General features: G+C 48.5%; 1 protein-coding gene across 3 annotated transcripts in view; it reads left to right on the forward strand.

Annotated features, from left to right (window-relative positions):
- The first annotated feature begins 15,168 nt into the window (after positions 1-15,168).
- The window catches only part of Glis1 (GLIS family zinc finger 1), a 191,816-nt gene continuing 179,156 nt past the window's right edge, over positions 15,169-27,828 (forward strand). Inside the window, exons 1-3 of one of the 3 annotated variants that reach the window (XM_087548599.1) lie at positions 15,169-15,353; positions 16,357-16,473; positions 18,003-18,300. In XM_087548599.1, the coding sequence (XP_087404725.1) occupies positions 18,045-18,300 (256 nt within the window). In that variant the 5' untranslated portion in view covers positions 15,169-15,353; positions 16,357-16,473; positions 18,003-18,044. Of the gene's footprint in view, positions 15,354-16,356; positions 16,474-16,944; positions 17,059-18,002; positions 18,301-27,828 lie in introns of those variants that run through there. The other 2 variants (NM_001106703.2, XM_087548601.1) reach the window with 2 other exon arrangements.

Consider the following 27,828-nt stretch of genomic DNA (forward strand, 5'->3'; position numbering starts at 1 on the left):
ACACCAAAGGGCTTTACTCTCCAAAAGCCATCTCTAAAAGATGCTTATGACAGAATTTCCCCCAATAGTCTCAAACGCAGTGAGGGTATGTAGCCCTGGCTGGCCTGGAACTTGCTATGCCAAGAAGACTAACCTTAGTTTGCAGTCATCGTCCTGCCTCTCCCTCTAAGCTGGATTATGGTTGTGTGCCTCCCTCCCTCCATTCCCCCTCCCTCCCTCTGCTCCCTCCGTCTCTCCTTTTTCTTTTTGTTTCTCTGTGTGGCCCTGGCTGTTCTGGAACTCACTTTGTAGACCAGGTTGGCCTGGTCAGATCCACATGCCACTGTCTCCTGGGCGCTGGGATTAAAGGTGGGTGTCACCACTACCCAACTCTTATTTCTTAAAAACATGATTTCCCTTTTTAGCTGAGGCTAGCTTAGAAAGTGTCATCCTGGGGTTACAGGTGTGCCACGCTATGTCACCTGAGTTTTCAGTGCCAGTAGTCATCCAGAGAGTAAGCCGTGTAACAGCCTGAAGGAAGCACACACCATGCATCTGTACACACTTCAAGAGGAGGTGGCAGTCGCAGTGACAGACGTCGGGATGGCGATAGGGGAGAGGCTTTGTGCTCACTTGGAAAGGAATGAGGCAACTTCTGAGCTTCTGGAATGTCTGGATTTGGATCATGTGAGTGACCGTACCTTTTACATGGTTGCTCCTTGTTCAGACTTAAACTCAGCACTGTTCAGGATGAACCAGGGTCTCAGACTCAGTGTTTATGAATGTGAACACTTGGTGATAAGGAATGGAGTGAGGCTGACTGGGGGACATGGCTAACTGGGGCAAGGGGACACGGTAGTCTATTTCCCTGTTTGTGGTTTTTTGTTTTGTTTTGTTTTGTTTTGTTTTGTTTTTGGTTCTTTTTTTTCGGAGCTGGGGACCGAACCCAGGGCCTTGCGTTTCCTAGGCAAGCGCTCTGCCACTGAGCCAAATCCCCAGCCCCTGTTTCCCTGTTTGTTTACGAGAAGGTTGAATTAGGATATGAAATCTCCATTTTAACATGGCCTGAAACTAGCTGAAAACAAACAAAAATACTGATACAATGGATACCTCACACCTTAGGAGATGGACGTGTGCTTTATATGTAAACATCTCAGCCAACAGACTCAGCCTGAAGAAAGGCTTCCTAGCAGGGTTTCTGGGCCCCGTGTGTAAGCCACCTTCCACTACGGCTGAGTCAGACTTGCTCCCAGGGCTCTCCTTCCTTTTGTAACATTCCTAATGATGCATTCTGACGTTTTTCACTGTTTTCTCCACATTTGTCACCACTTCTGCGCTTGGATCTTCATGCTGGAAAATCTGAGGCTTACATGGAAGATTGATTTTTAATGCCCCTTGTGTTGTTTTTCTGCTATAACATTTGCATGCAATTATGGTATTTTAAAAATAGGAGACCATGGGGTTTGAAGGGGGAAAAAAGAATCTTCTGGGTGGATGAGCGAGTGGAAAGGCTGGCCTCTAACTTTGTTAACATCCCAATTACAGCGTGGTAACCCTTGTGAAGATGGCTGTCCCTTGTAATACAACACCTGGTGTTTGTCCCAGTGACAGGAACTAGATCTTGGTAGGCTCAACCCTTGATTGTGCAATCATGGGAAGAGGTGCTTGGGAACTTGTTTCCACTAGCCAGCAGAGGTCACTCTTTCAGAGTTGTCAGAGGGAAATTGTTCCATAGTCCAATGCCTCTTTTGTTTGCAACAGTGAACTTTTTTTTTTTTTTTTTAAATTCATTCTCTTTTTTCTCCCTGATTTCCTAGTACTTTACAAAGTGAGTCATTCATATATATTGTGTTGAAACATGGGGCTGGTTTGAAAAGCCTTTTTTTTTTTTTTTTTTTTTGGTATTGGAATAGTTTTATTTTCTAAAATTTTTTCTTTACTTCTTTTAAAGTATTGCACAACCATTTTTTTTCTTTTTTTTCCATTTTTTTTTTATTAACTTGAGTAATTCTTATATACATTTCAAGTGTTATTCCCTTTCCCGGTTTCCGGGCAAACATCCCCCTCCCCCCTCCCCTTCCTTATGGGTGTTCCCCTCCCAACCCTCCCCCCATTGCCGCCCTCCCCCCATAGTCTAGTTCACTGGGGGTTCAGTCTTAGCAGGACCCAGGGCTTGAAAAGCCTTCTTTAGGAAACCACTTACACAGTGAGAATAGCTACCAGTTACCAAGCACCTTCTGCACACTGCGGGCCTGTGCTCTGGACAACTTTGGGGAGGCCAGTGGGGAGAAGTGGAATGATTTATGGTGTGGACTCACATGCAGGGAGATTGTGCTCAGAACTAAGCACTTAACCTTTATGGGAACTATTTTACCAAAGGAATATTTCAGTGACTTCGAACAACAACCTCACAGCATGTATAAGGTATGTACAGTCTTTTTTCACTTTATTTAGTGTGTGCATGTGTGTGTGTGCACGTGTGTGTGTACACGTGTGTGTGTGTGTGTGTGTGTGTGTGTGTGTGTGTGTGTACATGCTTTTGGAAGGTAGAAGAGGACATCATATCCCCTGGAGCTAGAATAAAAGCATTTGTGAATTGTCTGTTGTGTCCAGTACCACTGGAAGAGCAGTCAGTGCTCTTAACCACTGAACCATTACTCCAGCCCTTCACTTAAAAATCGAAAACAAAAACAAAAACAAAAACACCTGGTGATTAAAGGGCCATGTGCATACTAGGCAAGCACTCTTTCACTGACTACATCCCCAGCCCTAGGTTTTACTTCTTATTTTATCGTGTGTATGTGTATGGGGTGTGTTTGCGTGGGGATTATAGGACAGCAGTGGCTGTCATCCTCAGGACACTGTCCACTTCCTTTGTGATAGGTCATCTCTTTGGGCTGGAGCCTATCAGTTATGCTGAGCTGGGTGAACTGGATGGATACATGCATTTTTACATGGATTTTGGGACGGGGACTCAGGCCCTCATGTTTGTAAGACAAGCCAGTCTCCCGGTTCACTTTTAACTGTGAGACAGAGTCTCATTAAATGGCATTGAACTGACTACAATTCAGGCTCGTCTTGAACTTGAATTTCTCTTGTCTCAGCCTACACTACCGGCCTGGCTGAGAAGTGTGCATTCTTAATTAATTTTATTTATTGTTATCATATGTGGTATAACTCTTGTGTGTGTGTGCTGTGTGTATATGTGGTATGTATGCATGGTGTATATGGTGCATGCATGTGTGTGTATGGTGTATATGTGTGTGTGGTGTGTGTATGGTGTGTGTATGTGTGGTATGTATGCATGGTGTATATGGTGCATGCGTGTGTGTGTATGGTGTATATGTGTGTGTGGTGTGTGTATGGTGTGTGTATGTGTGGTATGTATGCATGGTGTATATGGTGCATGCATGTGTGTGTATGGTGTATATGTGTGTGTGGTGTGTGTATGGTGTGTGTATGTGTGGTATGTATGCATGGTGTATATGGTGCATGCATGTGTGTGTATGGTGTATATGTGTGTGTGGTGTGTGTATGGTGTGTGTATGTGTGGTATGTATGCATGGTGTATATGGTGCATGCGTGTGTGTATGGTGTATATGTGTGTGTGGTGTGTGTATGGTGTGTGTATGTGTGGTATGTGTGCATGGTGTATATGGTGCATGCGTGTGTGTATGGTGTATATGTGTGTGTGGTGTGTATGTGTGTATGGTGTGTGTATGTGTGGTATGTGTGCATGGTGTATATGGTGTGTGTGTGTGTGTGCAGGCTTATGCACGTGTACATGTAGAGGTCAGAAGGCATTTTTAGAGCCATTCTCTCCTTACACCATGGTTCTGGGGGTGGAACTGAGCTGGTCAGGCCTATGCGACAGGTGCTTTTATGTGCAGAGCCATTTTGCAGGCTTCCATCTCACTGGCCCCAGAAGTGTGCATCCTTGAAGCAAAACCGTAGAAGTAGATTGACTTTGCATTTTCTTTTCTTACAAAATCTAGCATGCTTTCTGCTTGAGGAAGCTAGACCTTGCTTCTTGGTGTCCTTTGGAACCGGGAGCTGTGGTGATTTGTCAGGTGGTCCTCCATTTCTGGGGGAAATTAATGTGAGTGATATGTTTGCTCCAAACATGCCCCAGGCTTGAGACCTATTTAGTGGCTAAAGTTTACTGAGGACCCACTGAATCTTTAAATATTGTTTATTCAAGCTTCCTACTTGAAATTATTTGTAAGTAAAATGGGAGACCAGTTTGCCCTAGCGGGCTTTATGTATATTCACGTTGTAAAGTTAATCAGTTGGATGTCCCTTAAAGCTAGAGAGATCTATGAGGACAGCCAGGTCATCACTGGGTAGTGAGTGGGCAGCTTGACCCTTTCCCTGCGAAAGAAGCTTTGGTAGCTTTGGATTCTGGAGTCTCCCAAATTGGCCTGTACACTGCTGGTCGTCGGTTTTCGGATCTTTTTGTGTTGTGTGTTGCTGTTAGCCATCAAAGTTATTTTTAGAATATAAAATTATATTGTCTTTTAGATTTTTACTCCTCTGGTTTTTAGACAAGGTCTTACTCTGTAGCCCAGGCTGTCCCTGAACTTGGGGGCAATCCTTCTGAGTTGGCCTCCCACATTTCAGTTCTCGGGGAGAAAAATAGCAGATTTGGTCTCTTCTGGGGCTGGTTGACAAGAATTGCCGGTGGAACGGTTAATGGATGCAGGTGTGAAGGAGATGGAATTGTTGGTATTGACTCTAAAGTTTGGGCTGGCTTGGCTGGTTGAAGGAATTCCCTTTGGCTGAGCTAAGGAGCAGGTTTGCAGGGGGCAGGGTGGGGGACAAAGCGCGTTAGTCATCTTTGGCTGAAGCAACAGCAACAACAAAATGGTGGGCTAAGGAGCAGAAATTACATTTTTTCCATTAAAAAAAATTCAGGCTAGGCTATTTATTGGTGCTGTTACGGGATCCCCTGAGCTGTCCAGGATTCAGGCTCCTTCTAGGTAAGGAGGAGAGAGATGGAAGGGGGGTGAGTCTTCCTTTCCTAAGCAGGCCTGAAAATCCAATATGCTTACACTCTTATCTCATTGGCCGTATTTGATGACAAGAGTCTGGGAAATGTCTTTTAGAGGTTGTTTGCCGTCTCTTAATAAAGTTGTGGTTTTATTACTAGAGAAGACAGAAGAATGAACAAGGTGGGCATCAGCTCTCCTTCCTAGAACTTGGCCTTGGAAGTGAGTTCTAGTCTCATGTCTGGTGCTGGCTAGCTTTGTTGAGCTGAGGTTTCCCCCTCCACTACACCTCCGTTTCAATAGCAAAATCAAGGAATCGGACTGAACAGCTCGGAAGTTCACTTTTAACTGTAACATTATGAATCAGTCCTTGGGCTTTATGTACAGAGAGCAGAGTTTATAAAAGAGCTAAGTGTTGGAAGAAAAGTTTATGTGAGAGGATGTCTATTAAGCCATCGCAATTCCATGTGTCTGTCATCCCAGTTAAGGGAAGGCCACGACAGAAGGATCATTAACTCAAGTTTGAGGCCACTCTGGGCAACATAGCAAGGACCTGTTGGGGGAAGGGAGGAAGAAAAGGTCTTTTATTTAAGGCTGATTTTGTCATAGATTTTGTAATTTGTAGTCAGACTTACTGTTCAATATGGTTTCATTCTTGTTTTGAGAATGCTTTGTGTATGTAGAGAGGACCAAGATGTGCCTGAAAGGGCATAGGCATGGCAGTGCTGTGCGCTCCTCGAGCGTTAAGTAGATGCTCCTGTGTAAGGAGGAAGAAAACTGAGCGGGTATGACTCATCTGGTCTGCTCGCTCAGAGGCCCGGGCTCGGCCTCGGTGACCTACTTTTTGACCTCCTGAGCCAGTTTGCTGTGTAGCAGCCTTGCCTCTAGCGGGGTTTGGTTTAGCATCAGTAACACAATGAAGGAGCACACTCTCTGTAGCATGGCAGACAAGAGAGCAAGTATTCCTAGATGGCGGACGAGGGTAGAGTCCCAGAAAGGAATAAGGACAGAGGCTGTGTGTGTTTGGCTTGGGGTTGGGATAGGAAAGCAGGGTACATTGGGAAGTGGCCATTATGAGTCCTGGGGATGGGGCAGCCAGTCGAAGTCATTCTAGGCTTGGGGATCAGAAGAGCCTATTTCAGCTGGAGATGGGGCATGATGGGAAGATCATAGTATGCTAGGTCCTAGCCTGTATTAGGCTGAGCGTTGGGCTGAGCGCTGGCCTGTTGCTTTCCAGCCCTGAGTCTTTGGAGCTCATTTTGCCTTTGCACTAGTGTCTAGATTGAAGGTATACAGTTGTCTGGAGTCAGCTGTGGGAAGGTAGCTGCCACAGGGGCGGGGCTGCACCTCCATGGCCCCCTTCTCCTTTATGGACAGCTCTGATGGTCCCTTGTAATTTTTCAAGCTGTCAAAACTTACTGTCTCTGTTAGCATTCGACGTGCATTTTGCATTGTCTTATTCTGTTTTCCCCGTGAATACAGTGGCTTGCTGAAAACCAATTAAAATTTCTATAGCAAAGCGGCAGCAGTAATGAGCCTGAGGAAGGGATCTGACTTGGTAGCCTGTTGGTTATGACATCTTCTTTGCTTCTGAAAACCGCTATTAGGGATGAAGAATGCTTTGGGCCACCCAGGGGGTATGTTTTTCCAGATCCACAGCTTCTCTTCCTCTCTCCCCCATTGTCCAGTGTGTCAAGTTTGCAGTTGAAAACTTGGCTGCTTTCCAGACCTGTCCCCCATCTACAGCGTCCCCCGGTGCCCGGTCCCCCCGTGCCCGGTCCCCCGTGCCCAGTCCAGACTCCGCGGTACCTCTCTTTGGCCTTCTGCCTACGCTTCCCACATGCACTCTTGCCTCTTTCTCGTGCCATTTTCTACACAACAGCTGGGCTGCTATTTTCAGAACAGATCTGACGGTGTCTGTCTCCAGCCTACAGTCCTGTGCCTTTAGGACCTGGTCGGCTCCCTCCCCCAGTGTCACGTGGTGTCCTGCTGCCCTTACTCCTCCATTTCACTCCACAGTGCTCTGCCTCTGCTGCCTGGAAGGCATCTGATTCCCTGAGCCTCAGGGCCCTCGGACATGTTTTCTGTGGAACTGGAAAGTTCCACAGCCTGTAGACTTTATCCTCAGAGGTTCTAGCTTGGCCCTTACCTCTGTGGTGAACAGTCAGTCCTTTGCCCTTTAGGTGGGGTTTCCCCCTCTGGTTCTTGTCTTCTCAGCATGGAACATTTCTCCCCGGGGTCTTATTGTGATTAGACATCCATTTGTATGAGCAGCTGAATACCTGTGTGCTCCATCAGTTGGAAACACTGTCAATCTCTGGGACCCAGGATGATGCTTGGAGCCTGGGAAGTGTCCAGAAAGGGCTTGTCAACACTGGGTGTCACCCTCCACTGTGCTTTTCCTTATTTTTTGAGCCTGGAGCTTCACTGAACCTGAGCTCACTAATTAGCTGGACTGTTTGGCTACCAGACTTCTGGATGCCGCCCATCTCCCTTTCTCTGCACTGGAATTGCAGGTGTGTGTCATGTCCTTCACACGTGGGTTCTGGGGATCAGAACTCATGTCCTTATAAAAGTGTGGTGAGCACTTTACCCATTCTACTCCCTAGGCCATGCAGGCTGCTTTTCTGAGATTCCATGGGATTTCCTAGATAGAAAATCATGTATGTCATCTGTCAATAGAGACTTTATTTACTTCCTATTCAATTTGAATGTTTATATTTTTCCTTGCCTTGCTGTAACTTCTAGAGCTGCCAGGCTGGTGCTGAGGAGGAACAATGGGGATCAATATCCTTGTCTGTTCTTGATCTTAGGGGAGAAGATACAGTCTTTGTACCAAGTGCAGTCAGTGGTCGTGTGTGACATTGGCTGCAGGTTTGGTGGGTACATTGTTTCTTGGGTTGTTTAGTCAGAAAGTTCCCTTCTAGTCCTAAGTTAGTTCTTAGTCTCTTATCATGTATACATACCCTTTATCTAAAACATGTTATAACTGTGATAAGTAAAGAGATGTTACAGTTTTCTCTCTCCCCACCCGGTGTGTGTGTGTGTGTGTAAAGGTCACTCTCAGTGTCTTCCTCTGTTACAGCCCCACTGTGTGTATGTGTGTGTATAGGTCAATGTTAGTGTCTTCCTCTGTTACAGTTCCCCCGTGTGTGTGTGTGTGTGTGTGTGTGTGTGTGTGTGTGTGTGTGTGTAGGTCACTCTCAGTGTCTTCCTCTGTTACAGTTCCCCCGTGTATATGTGTGTGTGCTCATATAGGTCACTATCAGTGTCTTCCTCTATTGATCTCCATATTGTCTCTTTGGACAAGGTAGCTCACTGAAGCGGGAACTTGCTGATTGTCTAGACCAACTGGTCCGGAAACTCCTGCCTGACTGCCCCTAGGATTTCCTTGTCTCAGCCTCCCTCACATTGAGATCACAATCCCACACTGCCATGACTAGCTTTTCGAGTGCATGCTAGGGGCCCAAACTCTTGTCTTCGTACTTGTTCAGTGAGCACTTTACCTTGTGAGTTGTTTTCCTGGTCCTGTGTTTTATTTTTAGAAGCGTCTTTGGTGCTGGGGCAATGGCTTAGTGGGCACAGCATATGCTGTGCAAGCTTGATGACCTCAGTTCAAATACCCAGAGCCTGTGAAAATTCCTGACACAGCGTTTGTGTGCTAGTACACAGCTCGTTAGATGGACTCTAGAACGGTGGCAGAGGGGCCGGTGCCTTATTAATTAATATTAACCAGCTCTCATGTTCCGGCTTGTTTATATCTTCTGCTTTAGAATGAAGTTTCTCGCAGCCCTGTGAGGTCAGATATTGCCATCTCCCTTCAGCAGGGATAGCATTCAGGAACTAGAGATGGGTGTGTTCAAAGCCCTTGTCTGGCTGGCTTCACAGACATAGCCACTGTAGAATCCTTGCTCTGGGCCATGCCCTGTAACTGTCCACAGTGTGGTTAGTAATGAAAGCCCTGGCTTTGGACTCAGGCATGTTTTATTTTTATTAACTTAAAAAAATTGGTTTAGTGCAATGACATTCATGTACCATAAAATTAGCTATTTAAAAGTGGACAGTTCCGGGGTTGGGGATTTAGCTCAGTGGTAGAGCACTTGCCTAGCAAGCACAAGGCCCTGGGTTCGGTCCCCAGCTCTGAAAAAAAAAAAAAAAAAAAAAGAAAAAAAAAGAGAAAAAAAAGTGGACAGTTCAGTGGCATTCAATATAGCCCTAGTGTTGTGAAATGCCCCCCCTCTATCTACTTCTACATTTTTTTTTTTTTAGGATCCAAAAGAAACCCATGCCCAGTAAACAGACCCCCTGACCCAGCTCCTTGCCCCTGACAGTCTCCAGTGTGCTTCTGTCTCCATAAAAAACCCTCACGGATTATTCCATGTAAGTGGAATCACAGAATTTAAGACCTCTTATGTCCAGCTTTTATTGTACTTTGCGTGTTTCCGAGGCTCACTCACAGTGTGGGATAGATCCGTGTCTTTCCTTTGGAAAGTGAATTAGACGCCTCTGTGCGGATGTAAGTTTATCAGAACACCTGCTAAAGAGCACTTGGGCGGTTCCTACCTTTTGGCTGTGGTGAAATGGGTTGTCGCAATGCACACACATGTGCGTGTGTGTTTGTGTTTTCAGTTCTTTCAGGTTTATATCGAGTTGGCGCTTCTGATTGCACGCTAATTCTATTAAGTCTTTGAGGGACTGCCAAACTGTTATCCATTTTACATTCCCACCAGCAGTGGGTGAGGGTTCCTGGATCTCCACACCCTTCCTCCTCCCCCATCTCCCCTTCGCAGCCATTTTATCAGATTTAAAGTGATGTTCCATTGTGCCTGTGCGTTTCCCCAATGACTAATGATGCTGGGCACCTTTTAACATCTTTGTGAGTCTTTTTGATGAGTGTCAATTCAGATCCTTGTTTGCCCTGCCCCACTCAGTCCTGAGGGTTGAGTCTGTGGCCTTATGTGTGCTAGACAAGCGCTCTCCACTGAGCTTCATGCCCAGGAAAGCCTTTTTTACTTTTTATTGTGAAACAGCCTCATGAAGCTGTGAAAGCTGGTCTTGAACTCAGTCTGTAGCAGGTGTAGTTCACCCTGCTATCCAAGTAGTTGAGAAACAGATCTGTGCCCTCAGGACCTATGCACATTATACAAATTGGATTCAATTTGGGTTTAAGATTTTCTTCTCTCTTTCTTTGCAGGGGAGGTTTGTATGGGTCTCACCATGTAGCCCAGACGTGCATCAGATTGCTGGTCTTTCTGCCCCAGCCTTCCACTGGCTGGGGTTCAAGGCCCATACCACCACACCTACCCCCATACACACCTACCCCCATACACACCTACCCCCATACACACCTATCCCCATACACACCTACCCCCATACACAGCTACCCCCGTACACACCTACCCCCGTACACACCTACCCCCATACACACCTACCCCCATACACACCTACCCCCATACACACCTACCCCCATACACACCTACCCCCATACACACCTACTCCCATACACACCTACCCCCATACACACCTACCCCCATACACACCTACTCCCATACACACCTACCCCCATACACACCTACCCCCATACACACCTACCCCCATACACACCTACCCCCATACACACCTAATCCCATACACACCTACCCCCATACACACCTACTCCCATACACACCTACCCCCATACACACCTACCCCCATACACACCTACTCCCATACACACCTACCCCCATACACACCTACCCCCATACACACCTACTCCCATACATACCTACCCCCATACACACCTACCCCCATACACACCTATCCCCATACACACCTACCCCCATACACAGCTACCCCCGTACACACCTACCCCCGTACACACCTACCCCCATACACACCTACCCCCATACACACCTACCCCCATACACAGCTACCCCCGTACACACCTACCCCCGTACACACCTACCCCCATACACACCTACCCCCATACACACCTACCCCCATACACAGCTACCCCCGTACACACCTACCCCCGTACACACCTACCCCCATACACACCTACCCCCATACACACCTACCCCCATACACACCTACTCCCATACACACCTACCCCCATACACACCTACCCCCATACACACCTACCCCCATACACACCTACCCCCATACACACCTACCCCCATACACACCTACCCCCATACACACCTACTCCCATACACACCTACCCCCATACACACCTACCCCCATACACACCTACTCCCATACACACCTACCCCCATACACACCTACTCCCATACACACCTACTCCCATACATACCTACCCCCATACACACCTACCCCCATACACACCTATCCCCATACACACCTACCCCCATACACAGCTACCCCCGTACACACCTACCCCCGTACACACCTACCCCCATACACACCTACCCCCATACACACCTACCCCCATACACAGCTACCCCCGTACACACCTACCCCCGTACACACCTACCCCCATACACACCTACCCCCATACACACCTACCCCCATACACACCTACTCCCATACACACCTACCCCCATACACACCTACCCCCATACACACCTACCCCCATACACACCTACCCCCATACACACCTACCCCCATACACACCTACCCCCATACACACCTACTCCCATACACACCTACCCCCATACACACCTACCCCCATACACACCTACTCCCATACACACCTACCCCCATACACACCTACTCCCATACACACCTACTCCCATACATACCTACCCCCATACACACCTACCCCCATACACACCTATCCCCATACACACCTACCCCCATACACAGCTACCCCCGTACACACCTACCCCCGTACACACCTACCCCCATACACACCTACCCCCATACACACCTACCCCCATACACACCTACTCCCATACACACCTACCCCCATACACACCTACCCCCATACACACCTACCCCCATACACACCTACTCCCATACACACCTACCCCCATACACACCTACCCCCATACACACCTACTCCCATACACACCTACTCCCATACACACCTACCCCCATACACACCTACTCCCATACACACCTACCCCCATACACACCTACCCCCATACACACCTACCCCCATACACACCTACTCCCATACACACCTACCCCCATACTTTTGTTTCTCTTTTGGCAGAGTTTCACTCTGTTGCCCAGGCTGGCCTTGAACTGTGGAACTCAAGCATTTCTTTTGTCTCAGCCATGGACAGTAGCTCCTAGCTAAGCCATCTTTCACTGTCCTCTGATGCAGAAATGTTTTAATTGGGGATGAGTTCAGTTTATCTATTTTTTTATTCAGTTGCTTATGTTTTTATAATCACATAAAAATGCACTGTTGATTCCAAAGTAAAGACTTATTCCTGTTTACGTCTGTTTTATGGTTTCATGCAGGGTGCCAATCCATCCTGAATCTGTTTGTAGATGGTTTGAGAAGGGGAGTCACTCTTCTGCAGGTGGCTATCCTGTTAGAGTAGTCTTTCTTCGTGAGTGACTGTGGCGTGCGTCCTGAAAATCAACCGACTAGAGTCAGATACTCTGAACTATGAGAACCTTGATACATTTCTTAATCTGAACTTATTTCCTTACCTACAGTCTCTTATCGCCGAGACCTTGTCGGGAGATCAGGCATGGCAGTAAGCCATGCAGTGTCTATGCTCTGGGAGCTCCAGGGCACCGAGGCTTTAGACAGAGACCTGTCTCCGTATGTCTCATCCATTTTCTGAATGTAAGCTTGCACTCCTGGACAACCACAATGAGGGGATAGGACGGCTCGCTCTTTTTTTTTTTTTTTTTTTTTTCTTTTCTTTTTTTTTTTCGGAGCTGGGGACCGAACCCAGGGCCTTGAGCTTGGTAGGCAAGCACTCTACCACTGAGCTAAATCCCCAACCCCAGGACAGCTCGCTCTTACAGGGAGGAGAAGTACTCATTAAACATGCAGGCACGAGTGAAACAGTGGTCTGTCCTTAATAATCCAGTGTGTGACAGACACAGACATTCTTCTCGTCTGGGGACGGACAGGCTACAGACTATTTCAGCCTTTGCAGAGCTCTCGCTCAGACTGTTAAACAAGGTAAAGCAGCATGGCAAGTGCTGAGATCCAAGCAAAGGCCACGAGTGTGCTCACGGAGAGGATAATCCTAGGCAGGGGACTTGGGAAAGCCTTGTGGAGGGTCCAGGTGAAGTGGGCACTCAGTGACTTATGAGTGGGAATGTGTAACGTGGGTGAGAGGGGAGAGTGTCAGCTCAGGAGACAAAACCCACAGCTGTGGTGGCGTCCAAATGCATTCTAGGCTCTAGATGGAAACTGTTCTAGTTAGGCAGGACTGAGGGTAAAAAGGTCAGATTAAAGACCACTGAGATGGCACAGGGGGCGAAGGTGCCAGTTGGGAAGCCTGACGACCTCCACACGGTGAGAGAGAGCTGAGGCCCACAGGCTGTCCTCTGGCCTCCACGTGTTTTAAATATGATCTTTTTTTTTTCTTTTCTTTTCTTTTCTTTTCTTTTTTTTTTTTTTTTTGGAGCTGGGGACAGAACCCAGGGCCTTGCGCTTGCTAGGCAAGCACTCTACCACTGAGCTAAATCCCCAACCCCTTAAATATGATCTTTATGGGTAGGGAGATGACTGAGTGGAAAGATGCACTCACATGCAGGTCTGGAAACCTGTTCTGAGTTCAATCCCACAAGGCCACCAAAAAAAAAAAAAAAAAAAAAAAAAAAAAGAGTTCCAAGAGTTGTCCTCTGACCTCCACACATATGCCATGCATGGCACAAGTGCACTATGGATGTGCACACGCACACACACACACACACATGCACATACACACACACACCAGACACATACACACACATGCACATACACACACCAGACATATACACAGACACACACACATACACATATACCAGACACATACACACACACACACCAGACATACACACACACATGCACATACACACACATACACCAGACACATACTCACACACGCACATACACACACACACCATGCACATACACACACATGCACATACACACACACATGCACATACACACACATGCACATACACACACCAGACACATACACATACACACATACATATACACACATGCATACACACACACCAGACACATACATACATACACACACACACACACACATGTATGCACTCACTAAATTTTTTTTTTAAATCTTGATTTTGAGGTTGGAGAGATGGTTTGGTTAGGAGCACTGGTTGTCCTTGCAGAGGACCTGGGTTCAGTTCCCAGTACCCACATGATAATTCAAACCATTTATAACTCTAATTCTAGGCGATCTGGAACCTTTTTATGACCTCTGTGGGTACCAGGCATGAATGCGGTATACAGACAGACATATATGTAGGCAAAACACTCACACACATACAATGGGAAAAACAACAACAACAACAACAACAAAACAACAACAACAACAACAACAACAACAACAACAACAACAACCTATTGATCTTATTTACCTGGCCATTGGGAACTGTTTGTTGCTGAGAATTAAATGGAGAAAGTGCCATGTCCAGATCTGCATTTCAGACTCATGGGGAGACCGCTGTGGAAGACGGCTTATTAAGAGGAGGGGAAGGAGGCGCTGAGAACAGGAGGAAGCAGAGTGAGGATGGGGAAGAGGGGGGCTGTCAGGGCACTCGTGATCCTTGAGGGCCAGCCTGGGATATGCTCAGGTTTCTTGTTTGGGTATTTGACAAGGGTCATTCACTGAAGGGTAACACAGTAGTGAAGAGCAAATGAGTAGGAAGGACGTTTGCTCTGGTAGACTGTGTCTGGGCCTGGCATATGAACTCGGCTAGTGTGAAAAGTATATTTACCTGGGTTGTGTAAATTTTTCTCCAGTGAAGTGGGGCCACAAGTAGAAAGCTTTAAGAATCTCTGGTCTAGCCTGCTGAAGTGAGTAGTAGGCTTTGGTTTGCTCATTTTGTTCTTTCTGACTAAAATAATAACAAGTTTTAATGTCAAAACTATGAAGAAAAGTATAGTGCATCGTCAGTTAACCCTTGTGTAAAGCTAAAGAGAATATATCGGGTATAGAAAATACTAACTTTGTTAGATCAATGTGTAGGAAAGTTTCAAAATCAAAGGTGCAGACTTCCTGTGTCTTCTTACCCTTGATCGCTGGAAACAGGGCCACTTACTTCCTTCTAGGAAAACTGCATACACATACCAGGCTTGCACATCCGCAAGAGTCCTGCTGTGCGGTGCTCGAGAGGTCCACTGGATGAGAGCTCAGTCAGCCCATCGCCTGGCTACCTGCAGCAGACTGTGAGCACTCGAGAGGTCCCTAGTGCTTCAAGTACAAGGGCTGGTCAAAGGTAGTGACGAAGGAAAGAGTAAGTAAATGGGTTGTTGCTGTGTTGGGAAATTTGGAGAGTTTCTGCCTGCTTGTCCTGTTGTTTAAATGACTCATTTGGCAAATATTTTCAGTCTGAACTAAATGTGCAGTGCTGTATGTGTGTGTGAGGGGGGGGGGAGAGGAGAGAGAGAGAGAGAGAGAACAAGAACAGAGTGCTCAGCTCCTGGCCTCACAGACAGGCAGAATAGGTAAAGCCGGACCTTCCATCTTTCTTGCGTCTTGAGGCATAAACTAAGTAGGGCTGTTTGTCTAAAGTCACATACCTGTTGGCCAGAGCCCTACATTTCAGAAATGGGGGTGGGGTGGGAGTGGGAGGTTCAAGTACTGGATGGCCAGTTGGTAAGCTTCCTCCTTTCTACTCATATCCACTCTGCCCTAAAAGTGACAGCCCTCAACAACAAGTCCCCAGAAAGAGGCAAGGCCTCTGAGATGCCTGTATATCCCTGGGCCTGTGAGTTACCTGCACAGGTCTGCCGACACCTGCCGTTGGTAATAATGGAAGGAAAACATTGCCGTGGGAGTCAGAAGCCTGTTCTGCCACACCCTTCCCTGTTGCTTCTGGCCATGAATGTGGGGGTGGGATTAAATAAACCGTCAAGGTACTTCCAACTCCTTCTGATGTTTTTAAGTCTCCGAATAAGGTATAGGATATTAAATCTTAACATTTTGGTACTGGAAAATCTTTGTTTTGCCAAGATTCTGGGAAACTGCTTGGATTGTCTTCCTATGAACCTGGCCGGTTGCAGAAACACGTTTCCTCAGTTTAAGACTAGGCTGTCCATTCTCAAACACTTGGGTCAGTTGTCACCAGTGCATAGTGGGAGGTGTTGACAGCATGCAGAGACTCTTGGGCCTGCCCTGGATCCTTCACTAGACCCCAGAAAATCGGTCAGAGACCTGAATGAACGCCCCATTTTGGATGCCTCAGAGATGGGGGGCTTGTAGTCACTATGAAGCCTCATCAAGGGCTTCTTTTACAGTTGAGACCCTGCTGCCTGGAGCGCGGAGAGAGGACAAAACAAGGAATGAGAACAGAAGAATGCTGAGATCCCTTCTCCCCTGGATGGACACTTTCTAGAAAACAACACGAAAGTAAAGTAAGAAAGTGGGCTGAGGCCTGGGTTCGGATCCTGGCTGTGTTATTACTTGCTGTGAAATCGGTGCGACTTCAAGTGAGCTGATTAGAGTCTGCAAAGTGAAAACAACTTGTCAAGCATTTCTGTATTTGTTACCTCCGCTTAGTAGGTACAGCCATTCCCATTTACCCGAGAGAAAACGCGACCCGGGGAGGAGCAGGATCCTGCCCGGGAGCGAACGAAGCCGGCTGTGCTGGCTCTGCCTTCGGCTAGTCTCCTCTTCTGGCAGCCGCAGAGTCCGGCAGAGTCCCGGCAGCCGGCGGCATGCAGGGCTCCCGCCGCTGTCAAAACCTCAGCCTGATCGCGCCCCGCCCCGCCCAGGCCCCCAGGCGAGCGGCACGCCCTCGAGCCGCCATTGGCTTGGTCAGGCAGCCCCCAAGAGTCGCGGCCCGAGCGGCTGTGGGCAGCGGCCGGCCGCCCCGCCCCCGGGGTGTCGCCCCGTAGGACGCCGCGGCCGTGGCGGTGGCGGCGGCGGCTGCGGGGGCTGCGGCGCCAGAGGAGGCGCGCCGTGCTGTGCGCCCCGCGAGCCGCTGCGCCCGCGGCGAGGTGAGAAGGGGTGCGGCCGGCGCCCGGGACCCAGCGGCGTCCGGATCCGCGAGCTTTGGGGTGGCGCGGGGCTCGCCGAGGGGCAAGGCGAGTTTGGGGGCCCTGAGGCCTCGCTCTCGCGGGAATGATGCTGGAAATGATGCCGAGGCTCCGGCGTGAGACTTGCGGTAGCCGCAGCGGAGTGTGAGCCGGTGGATGGGGTGTGTGGCATGGCTGGTCTTGGAGTGCGCATCGACCCGGCGCGAGTGTGCGTGGGTGCAGGCGTGCGTGGGCGACTCTGGCTGTGCGGGCTCCGGGGCGCCGGGTCTCCTGGATGTACGTCTCTCGTGTGCGCTTTGTGGGCGTGCGCGCTCATCTTCAGCCGGGTGTCTGGCTAGTAGTGTGGCTCGCGGAAATTCTGCGTCTGCACCCCGCGGCGGTCCGTGTTCACTGCCTGGGATCTGTTCAGCCCTCCTTGGGGCACCTGGAGGTGCGCAGCCAGGGACCCATCTGAGTCTATTCCGGCTCTCCCGGGACCCTGCTCTGGGAGTTAAGCTGCTGCCCTCTCCCTGTCCCTTTAGGGAATTCCGGACAGGAACTCCCATCCCATCCTAGTTTACTGCCCTCTCCCTGTCCCTTTAGGGAGCTCCCATCCTATCCCTGGTCTTAGTCTTGTCATTCGTCTGAAGAGGGCTGACCCTGGGTGGAAGCGGATTAGGGTAAGAGGGCGCAGGGGCTTCTCTGGGCGCAGGGGCTTCTCTGGAACGTGCGGGACTAGGGCGACGGTAGTGAGAGGGGGACGATCACGATGCGCGGGGTTAGGTGGCTCAGGGATGGGGTCGGTGGTGATGCTAACTTCTTTTAGAGACCAGGACTAAATAGGACGTGACTGCCCAAACTGTAGTCCAGGGACCGTGGGCTCAGTTTACCGCTTTTTAAAGCCTGGTGCTTTCTTTCCTCCGCAGGAGCCTGGCGCGACCCCCAGCCGTGCGCCCCGCCCCGGCGCCATGCATTGCGAGGTGGCCGAGGCACTTTCGGACAAGAGGCCAAAGGAGGCCCCTGGTGCTCCCGGCCCCGGCCGCGGGCCTGCTGGCCTGGAAGCGCACATGGCCTTCAGGATTGCCGTGAGTGGCGGCGGCTGCGGGGATGGGAACCCACGAGACCTGCTGCCACGACTGCCGGTGCCACCACCACGGGCCCACGATCTCCTCCGGCCCCGGAGCCCTCGAGACTACAGCGTGTCCAAGGCCGGCGGCGGCAAGGGTGAGTCCGAGCGCACCAGTGTGCTGACCGCGGCATGCTGAGGTCAGGACTGCGCTGCTGCCACTGGCTCTGTAGGAATTCTCGGAAGAACATCATGGAACTTCCTTAAGAGTTCCTTAGTGGTTCAGTGTCTCTGTAGTTGATTGGTACTCGCCTGTCAGTCTGAACTGATACCTGGAAGCATCCAATTTAAACCAAATAGACATGTTTGAAAGTAGATGTGTATGTAGAAAGCTTGCATTACATAATTTTACTTCTATATGTTTCAGATGAAAGTTGTGTGAAATGTCAAAACTTTATTGTATGTAAGTGTATCAACTTCTGTGTCTAGTAATTGTTTCTAAGCAGCCGAAGGCATATTTTGAACTATCCCAATCTCTCAAAGAAAGAAAGAAAGAGAAAGAAGGAAAAGAAAACAAAACCGGAGGATTTTGGCGGGACCTCTCCCTTAGGAGCCTCAATTTCCCCATTAGTCAAGTTAGGAATTTATTATGCCAAATGAATTTTTCTGATTCCTGACATAAGTTCTTTTGAGTCTGTAATCCAGGTTGGGTCAAGTGTTGACTTAGAAATGGCTTTTCTGTGCTGGTGAAGCCAAGGCAAGCCCAGAACCCGCTATGGGCAAATTCGGGGACAGGTGCTGTTATTTTCCTGAACATATTCACCCAATCATAGTTAATTATTACCGACATGTTATTTATAGGTTTCATGTTAACAGATAATTAACCAGGCATTAGAGACTGTTAAGGGATGTGCCGTTCTGCCCTTTCATTCCCCATTAGCCGAACCAGCAACTTTGGGGTTTGATCGCGTGAGCTGCAGGACCTCTTTTGGAGTCAGCTGGTGTTTGGTAGTTTTAGACACCTCTGACCACCACCCAGCACCGTAGTCCAACTTGCTTCCAGTTTCCAGTCTGGATGGAAGAAATAAATGTATAGGTCTCTCGTTGGCTTTGTAGGAGAGAGGCGCTTCGTCTTCCGTCTCTTCTCCAAGGAGAGACAATTTTTTTTAAGGGAGCATGAATATGGGAAAAATGCTTATTGAGTATTTTTGCTGGGATGCACATTCGAGGGCTCTTTCCAGACACACACACACACACACACACACACACACACACACACACACAGAGAGAGAGAGAGAGAGAGAGAGAGAGAGAGAGAGAGGTAGTTGTGTAGTAAGAGGTTAGTGATGTTTAATGCAGAGAGCTCCTGGCTCGTGGACTTCCTTAAACAGTCCTTTCTTACAGTCAGCCCCATCATCTGCAGATCAAGTCCTGCACAGTCCTAGCAACGGCTGTCCCTCACACAGTCTGTTTCCTCATCGATTGGGAACATTTCATTTAATACTTTGCATATTCCCCACCTCTGTCCGGCTCAACCTCGATTATGTGTTGACCATCCATTGACTCTATGTAAAAGGTCTTCACGTCAGGGCTTCGTTTGGAAAGGACAGGAAAGGTAAAAGCGTTGGGAGAAGGAGATCCTTTCTTTGTACCTGAAGCTGGTCTTTCTGGTTACAGCTTCTAAACTGGTTTTCTTCCCAGCCGTGAGGCTGTTGGGGTGGGTTAGATGGCGCTCATTTGAAAGGTGTGAAAACTGAGTGGTAGCATCTGTGGCTGTGAGAGCTGGAGCCCTGGCATAACATGGGTCAGAGAGAGAGAGAGAGGGAAATCTGTCTGCGTGTTCTTCAGAGTCAGGCGAGGTCGTCTGAGGGAAGAGCAGTTTTCTTCCAGTCTTCTCAGGCTGCCTTCTTAGAAACGTCAGTGATGAGAGGACACCTTCTTTCGAGGCCTCTTCCCACCAAGAGTCCCCAGCTTCGCCGTCCTTTGAATGTGTGCCGTCCAGCCCATCCACTCAGGCTTATTAGAAACAGACTAGCAGAGATGCCGACTGAAGCGTATTTATTGCTGGAGCTGGAAATGATAAGACATCGAGCTGCACTGGGTGGGACAGTTATTTCTCCCCTCTGAGCCTCAGGTCTCCTTGAGACTGACTTAGACGAGAGCAGTTTGGGATTGAGATGGTGATGTGTTTGATGATCTTAGCCTCTGGATTTCCATTTGCATGGAGGTGTCGATGTCCACCACAGGGCCCATCAAACGGGGTAGTAAGGATGCTATTTAAACCGAAAAGGTCACTGTTGTTAATACTTGCAGAGCACCGTGATAGGGACAGCAGATTGAAGCATGACAAAGATTTTAAAATATTAAACGTGAAAGGCACCAATTCTGACGTGCTGGCTAGGAGAGGCCAAGAGGTGCTGCTGTGCCTTGGGTCTTCAGTGGCTTCTGTTAGCCAGTGAACGGAGAGAAGACGTCCTCGTGTGGTGTGGAGTGAGGGTTTAAATGATATATGCCTTCTGCCTTGGATAGACAGACCTTAAGCACAGGAAGGGACTGAAATATTTCCAGGTCTGCCCTGGGAGGGACTAGGCATGGGTGACGTCATGGACTAACATCGTCATCAACTGTGATAAGAATCACTATCTGTTTACGACCAAGTCCCACTTATCCAGATTCCAAACAGCCTACGAGGCCAAATTGCCAAATCCTGCATATTTAAAGTGATTATTCAGCACCTGACAGTCTTTTGTGAGTCCTGACAAGGAAGGAAGGGGAACAGCTTGGCTTTCCCTGGAGGACAGCTTCGAGGCCATGGCTGATGGTGCTTACTCTGCCCCGGCGCACAGTGTTCAGGATATATGCATGCAGGCTCCTCCCTCTGTCTCTGGAATGCGTGTATCGGGTGGGCAGACACTGGCGCTCAAGAAACGGACTCCTTTTTATAGATAAGTGCATGGGGGTTCCAGGATGTGTTCATAGCTATGGACAGTGAGTGGCAGTTCCCGAGGCCTCTAGCTCCAGATCCTTATGGTTGTGCCATGTCCGTGTGCTGCTAGAGCGTGAGAGCTGGCATTCATAAGTAGGGCCTTCCGAACGTCCCCGGAGAACTGAACTGCATTTGTTTTTGGTATGTCTCTTGTCTTAAATGTTTGGAAATTGGTAATCGTCTCTATGCCATGTCTAGAAGACTTTGTAGTTTACCAGATGATTCCACCCGTCCAAAACCAGTTCATGATGTTACTGTTTAACTCACAGCAATTCAGTGGGCCTGGTCCCTTTTTACCGTGTACCATACACAACAAGCCGAAAGGGGAGGTCGACGACGGTCACAAATGTGGACTCTGCCATTAGCAAAAAATGGTCCCCGTAACATGGTTGCAAATTTCCAAAAGTAGTCATTCTTGTAGCTTAAAAAAAGGGAAGGGAAGGGAAGGGAAGGGAAGGGAAGGGAAGGGAAGGGAAGGGAAGGGAAGGGAAAAGAGAAGCAAGCAGGCAGGCAATTATAGGCTGTGTGCCTGGGTGTCAGGCTGCTGGTGTGGAACAAGGCATGGTGGTTTCAGTGTGCTATCTGGGCGAGTTTTTTTCATCAAGGCAGGAAGCTACTGCCATGTTCTGAGGAGGTCAGGAGAGGCCGGCACATCTGTAATAGAAAGGTATAAGTTATTTCTAAAGCGTTTTCCCCCTCTGGCTCTGGTGGGCAATTTGCTTGCATTTCATCCATTTTAAAGTGCTGGTCCTGGGATCCGGAAATAATCAGATCCAAATTTTTTTCAGTGCTTGAGGTTTCCAATAAGGGGGAGAAAAACCTGCTGGCCAAATGTCAGGCTCACTGAGACAAAGAGAAACAAGTACTGTGGGTATACAGGCGAGATAGGCGCTTGTTGCCGCTGCAGTCACAGGAGTTACGGATCCGGCGAATCTTCTGTAGCGGAAGAAGTAGCAGAAATGTAACCTCCAAAGATTCCATTCAGCTTCTCTCCCTTGTCTTCCTTCTCAATTCTCTAGAGGCTAACACTTGGTGGGCAGACTGGAAAGGGAGCCATCGCTTCGGATCGCGCCGTCGTTGGGGCCTTGCTGAGTCCCTGCGGTTGACCTGCGCTAGGCTTAGCTGGCCCAGGTCTCAGGGCCCTCTTGGCTGCGTAAGATGTGACAGGGTGTGCTGCTCTTGGTTGCTCCTCTCCCATGTTTCTCTTTTGCGTGAGAAGTGAAGTGAGCCCGCACGCTTATTTTTAAAGTGTGTTAAAATCCCATCAGGACATAAGTGCGCGGATCATTTAAAAGCTATATTCTTACGTTCTCTGCTCCGAAGGGTACATAATTATCATTTTCTTCGGTTTAATTTCATGGAGTTTGGCTAGCATCCTAGAGGAGGAGAGAAACCCAAGTTTGGAAGAGGGGTTTCATTCCTTTTTTGGATAGGATTAGAAAGAAAAAACAACAAACAAATAAACTTTATTTGGAAGTCGATCGTCAGTGAGAGAATTTTCACAGAAAATTTCAAGCTGACACCCCCCCACACACACCAAATAAATGATTACCTGTGGTTCTCTAATTTTTTTTTTCACTGACTAGATTTTAGTTGCAGTTAATTTGAGCCTAAAGAGCCATGCTGTGTCTCTAGGTAGGGGCTAGTTTATTTCTGTGTGCAGAAGCACAGGCTGTCCAATTTAAGAAGAAATCAAGCAAACAGCAGTGGGCTTTGAAAAGTTTGACTGAATAACACAAAAAGCACCAACTAATTGTAGGCCAAGAGCAAACAACCTCCTCCCTCCCAACCCCCACCCCGACTTCTGAGGTAACTGTACTATCCCCCAGTGCTCATGAGTCCAGCCGTTGGAAACGGAGTACTTGTTTATCAACAGCCGCTGCCCAAATTAATAGTTTACAATGAAAAAAAAAAAGTCTTCCTCCAGCATTGGAAGCAAAGTCCGGGCAGGGCATTGTCAGCTGAGTTACTGAGTGAGGAAAGCAGAAGGGGAGGGGGGGCCGTTTTGTGGCTGCTTTGGTCTCCCAAAGCCTTATTTATAAGAAACTGAAAGAAAACAGAGGCTGCTGCTGTGCTGGGTGGGGGTGGAGAGAACTCAGCTGTAACCCAGGGGTCTTATGGTTTCCAGTCACTGGGTGCATCTGTTTTCTTCTTTCCTCTCTTCCCCCTTAAACTCGAAATTATTGTCCTTGGGAAGGCTCCGGCAGAGGCAGAGCGAGCAAGAGGACTGTGTAAGCATTATGAGCTGCTGGGTTTTTAAAGTCGGCCTTTTTGAGTCAGATGCGGGGTGAGGAGCCTTCGGTTTGTGAACTGAAGGACGCATTTCCTGTAGGGCCTGAGTTTGTTTGGTGCTTATGGGTGAACTGCCTGGAGCATACACGTGCACGTAGTACAGCGTGGGCGCACAGGGGTGCCTTGCTTTTCGCCTCGCACCCCAGTTTCCCCTCTGTGGAATGGGGAACAGTTTGATTGGATGATTCATATCTCTTTTCTGCTCTGGATCCACATTACCTAAGCGAGAGAGTTGGGAGGATCCCGAGCATTGAAAGGGTCTTGATTTATCTCTAGGCCAGGCTAGGGCCTTGACTGTTCATTCGAAGTCTTGACTGTTGGACGTGAATGCAGAAGGAAAAGAGGGAGGCCCACTAACCTTTATTGAGCACCTACTGTGTGCCAGGTCAGACATAGTAGAGCTGCGAGGATATTTAATCACACCTGGCACCCATCCCTGTGTGGAAAGTAAAGAAGCATTCTTTAAATTCTGCAGATGGAGGGATGAGCTAGGAAATAGGAAAGTGCCTTGTCCAGGGTTGGGCAGGCAGTACGTAGTGAAGCCTGGCATTTAGCCATATTGTCTGAAAGTGGAACAGTTTTTATGACACTTGTGTCTATGGTTGACTAAGGCCCCCGGTGTTCCCCTTAGTCTCAGCTAGCAGGTCAAAATGGGGTTTTAGGGGAAGCGGCTTGGTTATGCATTACTCCCCATTCCGTCCCCCATTGCAACACTGGGAGGAGACGGTTGTGTGATTTGTGTCCTCTGGAAGCTGGGGTCTTATGAGGGCTCCCGGGCTGGCCATGGAGGCCCCCTTCTCTGAAGCAGGAGCAGGACCCCACCCAGGGTTATTGCAGGTTTCAGCCCTTGGCTGAGACATCTCCTGGTATGGAAGGAAGAATTCCTGGCTGAGGCCAGTGGCTTAGGGATCTATGAAATAGCGATTTTGTCTTTAGCACCTGGTAAGATAAAGGTAGGCTTGTCACTGCGGTCACACCAGGGGCCTAACTGACCTTGAGAACTTGTTTTAGAAATGGATCCTTTGTGTCAAGAGCTGAGCTGTCATACGGAGCCCAGAGGGCTCCTTCCAGGCTGAGTCTGGCTTGCACCATGGAATCGGGAGACTCCTGTAGTTGTACATTCCGAAGGAGTCACACTTAATTCTGGGAACAGAACTGCAGGAGCCTTCCTGGTCCCCGTGTTGACACTGGTTTTGAAAGGGACCGTGTGAAGCAGCAGCAGAGACGTGTGGTCTGTGTTCTTCCTAGTCGTGTCTTTTTAGCCGCCACGTTACTTTTTTTTCAGACGCGGTTGCTTTTGTTTTTAAATAACAGGCTTGCTGGAAAATAGAGCTTTAGAAAGAGACCAGGACCACGAGCTTGACTTGAAAAAGGCAGATCCCATTTGCTGTTCTAAGCTCTCGGGAGGGCCGGGCATTGGGTTTACTTTGGAACGCTGCTGGACCATATGAATTACTTCTCTGAGCACTGGGTATTTAATACCTAGTAGAAGTTTGCATAAGAGCTGATGATGTATTTTGCCGACTTTCCAACCCTGTAAATAAATTACACGTGCCGGCAGAGGCTGCCAGGATCCACTGTGTCAATTGAAGCTTAATTTTTATCCCAAACCACTTAATACTTCTGTCCTAGTGAGCTACAGCGGAGGCAATGGCAGCGCGGCCACAGATGAGGAACCAGCGTGGGGCCGGGCCGGGCCACGGCGAGTTGGAGATTTTGCCATAGTTTTTGGTGATTAGGTGTTCTCCTCAAGGCCGACAATGATAATATGATTTTAAATGCGGTAGAAAATGAAACTGGGTGGCTTCCACACACCTCCCTCCTCTAGAGGAAAGGGCTGAAATGGTGTCTTTTTTTATCTTAATCCTGCTGTGCGCTTTATCTCGTTCGAGTGCAAAGACCAGGTAATATCATTGGCATTTCCACCGCGAAACAAAATAGGGGTTCTAATTTGGACACACTATTAAATATTTCATGCTTCGACCAAACTCAATTCTTTTTTCCTATAATAAGTTTAAATATTAATTCTCTGGAATGTCGGATGCCTAAAGCGAGGCATTTAGTGATCCGCAGTTTCAAGTGTCTCGAGGAAGGGTTATGAAACAAGATATTTCACTGGGAGGAACGAGTGGTGTGTTTCAGAGATATCTGAGTTCAAGGCAGCGTCTTCTGATTTACTTTTTAAAGGGAAAAGGTCATAAAATAAGTTGCTTTATGTGCTGAAGGATTAAGTGGCTTAGGCTGAAATAACAGCAGGGACTTTACTGGTTTCCCCTGTTATATTTTAACAATGCTTTTTGGGGGAGGGGGCGGGTCACTTCCCCGCCTGCTTGTCTCCTCCTCTCCGGCCCCCCCCTCAGCCAGATGGCTTTAATTCCAACCAAATCCCATGCTGAGGCCAAATGATTGATCAAACAGTCATTTGTACTTACGTAGCGCTTTGTGAGAATATGTCCGCGCTGCAGCTTCTCCTGGGGCAGGCTCTTCGTGGGGCCCTCAGAGGGGTGCTTGGAGGGGTGGGGGTCCAGGGATGGATGGAAAGTTGACATCCTGGACCGTGAATCCTCCGAACCGCTTGTTTAAAACGTTTTCTAATACTGCCAGGCCTAGGCAGCAGGGTATCGGAGTTTCCTAGGCGCAAAGGCGTGCTTGCAGCTAGACAGCTAGTGCCTGCTGGTGGAGGGGCTGCCTAAGGAGGTGTAGGTGTCTGCTAGTCTTAGGCACTCTTTCTAAGTCGGTTGGTGTTTTCCAGGCACAGCAGCCTAGGCGCACGTGTGAGTAGACACAGACTGTCCTGCAGAGTGTCCTCGTGTGTACTTTAGCCATCTTGACCCGTCAGCCAGTGGGAGAACTGGGCCCTTGCTGGCTAGCTCAGGCTCCATCCCGGGCTAGTTTCTCACCAGTAAGGACTTTTTTTTTTAATGTGCTCCCAAGCAGAGTTCTCGTCTGCCCTTTTTTTCTTTATAAACTACAAACTTTTTTCATTTTAAACTTGTATGTATTTCTTTCCCACGCATTGGTATTTTTTGCCTGCATGCCTATCTGTACGAGGGGGTTAGAACCCTTAGAGCTAGAGATCCAGACAGCTGTGATCTGCTGTGTGGGTGCTGGGTACTGAGCCATCTCTCCAGCCCCCACAAACGTCTTTTTATTTATCATTGTATATCCTTTAATCGTTTTGGGGAACATGGGGGAAAACAGACTATTAAGATACACGCTTGTGTCCAGCCCTAGGTTTGACCTGAAGCGTATGAGGTATTGGTTGAGGATGTGGGTATGGAACGTGTTATGGACCAGGCTTCCGGGTTCAGATGGTGGCTTGGTGGCTTCCACACCCTTATCCGTAAACTGGGATAATGATAGAATTTCAACAGGCTGTGGTGAGGGATGATGGGCCGACACAAATATAAGTGCATAAAGCCTGACTGGCTCCCAGCGAATGCTCATTGATAGCACATTGTTGTCACTGTGGCTTCTGCTGTAAATGGCAGGGGGACCTCTGGGGAAGGCTTTACTTCCTCCCTGTCTTCCATGTTGACCCGACTTAATCTTTCCTACCAGCTTAAGAGCCATTTCATTCTAGTAGTCTTTCTCCTCCAGACTTCTTTCTGCCTCTGTGGCAGTTACTACTTAGGTGAATTTGGGGACAGGGAGAGAGTGTCATTGTCTCTTTGTCCCAGATGCCTAAGCACAGACGTGATGCAGGGTGGGTGACCCACTTGCTGCTGTCAAGGAGCCTTGGGCTGTGAGGGAGAGTGTTGGACAGTTCTGTTTTCTTTCTCCAAGGATGGATACACAAAGAAAAATTTATTTTATTACTGATTCATGAGTATGCGCATGTGAGTGTAGTACCCGAGGAGGCCAGAAGAGGTCACCAGATCCCTCGGAGCAGGAGGTAGATGAGGTTGTGAGCCGCTATGTGGGTGCTGGGAACTGAACCCTAGTCCTCTGGAAAAACAGCTGGGGATCTTAACTAAGCACTGAACCATTTTACCAACCCCTCAGCAAATGTGCCCTGCAATGTGATGCTCCAGTGAGGTGCTAAATGATCCCCTTATGCAAACAGTCGTGTTCCCTTTCCAGCACTATCTTGGGGTCTTGACTTGGCCTGTTGGGTGACCTTGGCAAGTCTTGTCATTCTTCTGGGTTGCCCTTTTCCCTCCTTGGGAAGAGCTGACTTCAGGGGTGGCAGACTTTTATGGTTGCAAGTCTGTGGAGCAATCAAGCCAGGCAGAGGACTCCATTCTGCCGGGAACTCATTGGTCAGCTAGTCTTGCTGGATCAGTGAGAGACTCTGTCTCAAAAAAAATGAGGTGGAGAAAAATCGAGGAAGACACCTAATATGGATCTCTGGCCTCTACACACAAGCACACACCCCCCTCCCCCAACATAACTGTGAATGCACACA

This window comes from Rattus norvegicus, chromosome 5, assembly GCF_021556685.1.
Source record: "Rattus norvegicus strain SHRSP/BbbUtx chromosome 5, alternate assembly SHRSP_T2T, whole genome shotgun sequence".
NCBI lineage: Eukaryota > Metazoa > Chordata > Mammalia > Rodentia > Muridae > Rattus > Rattus norvegicus.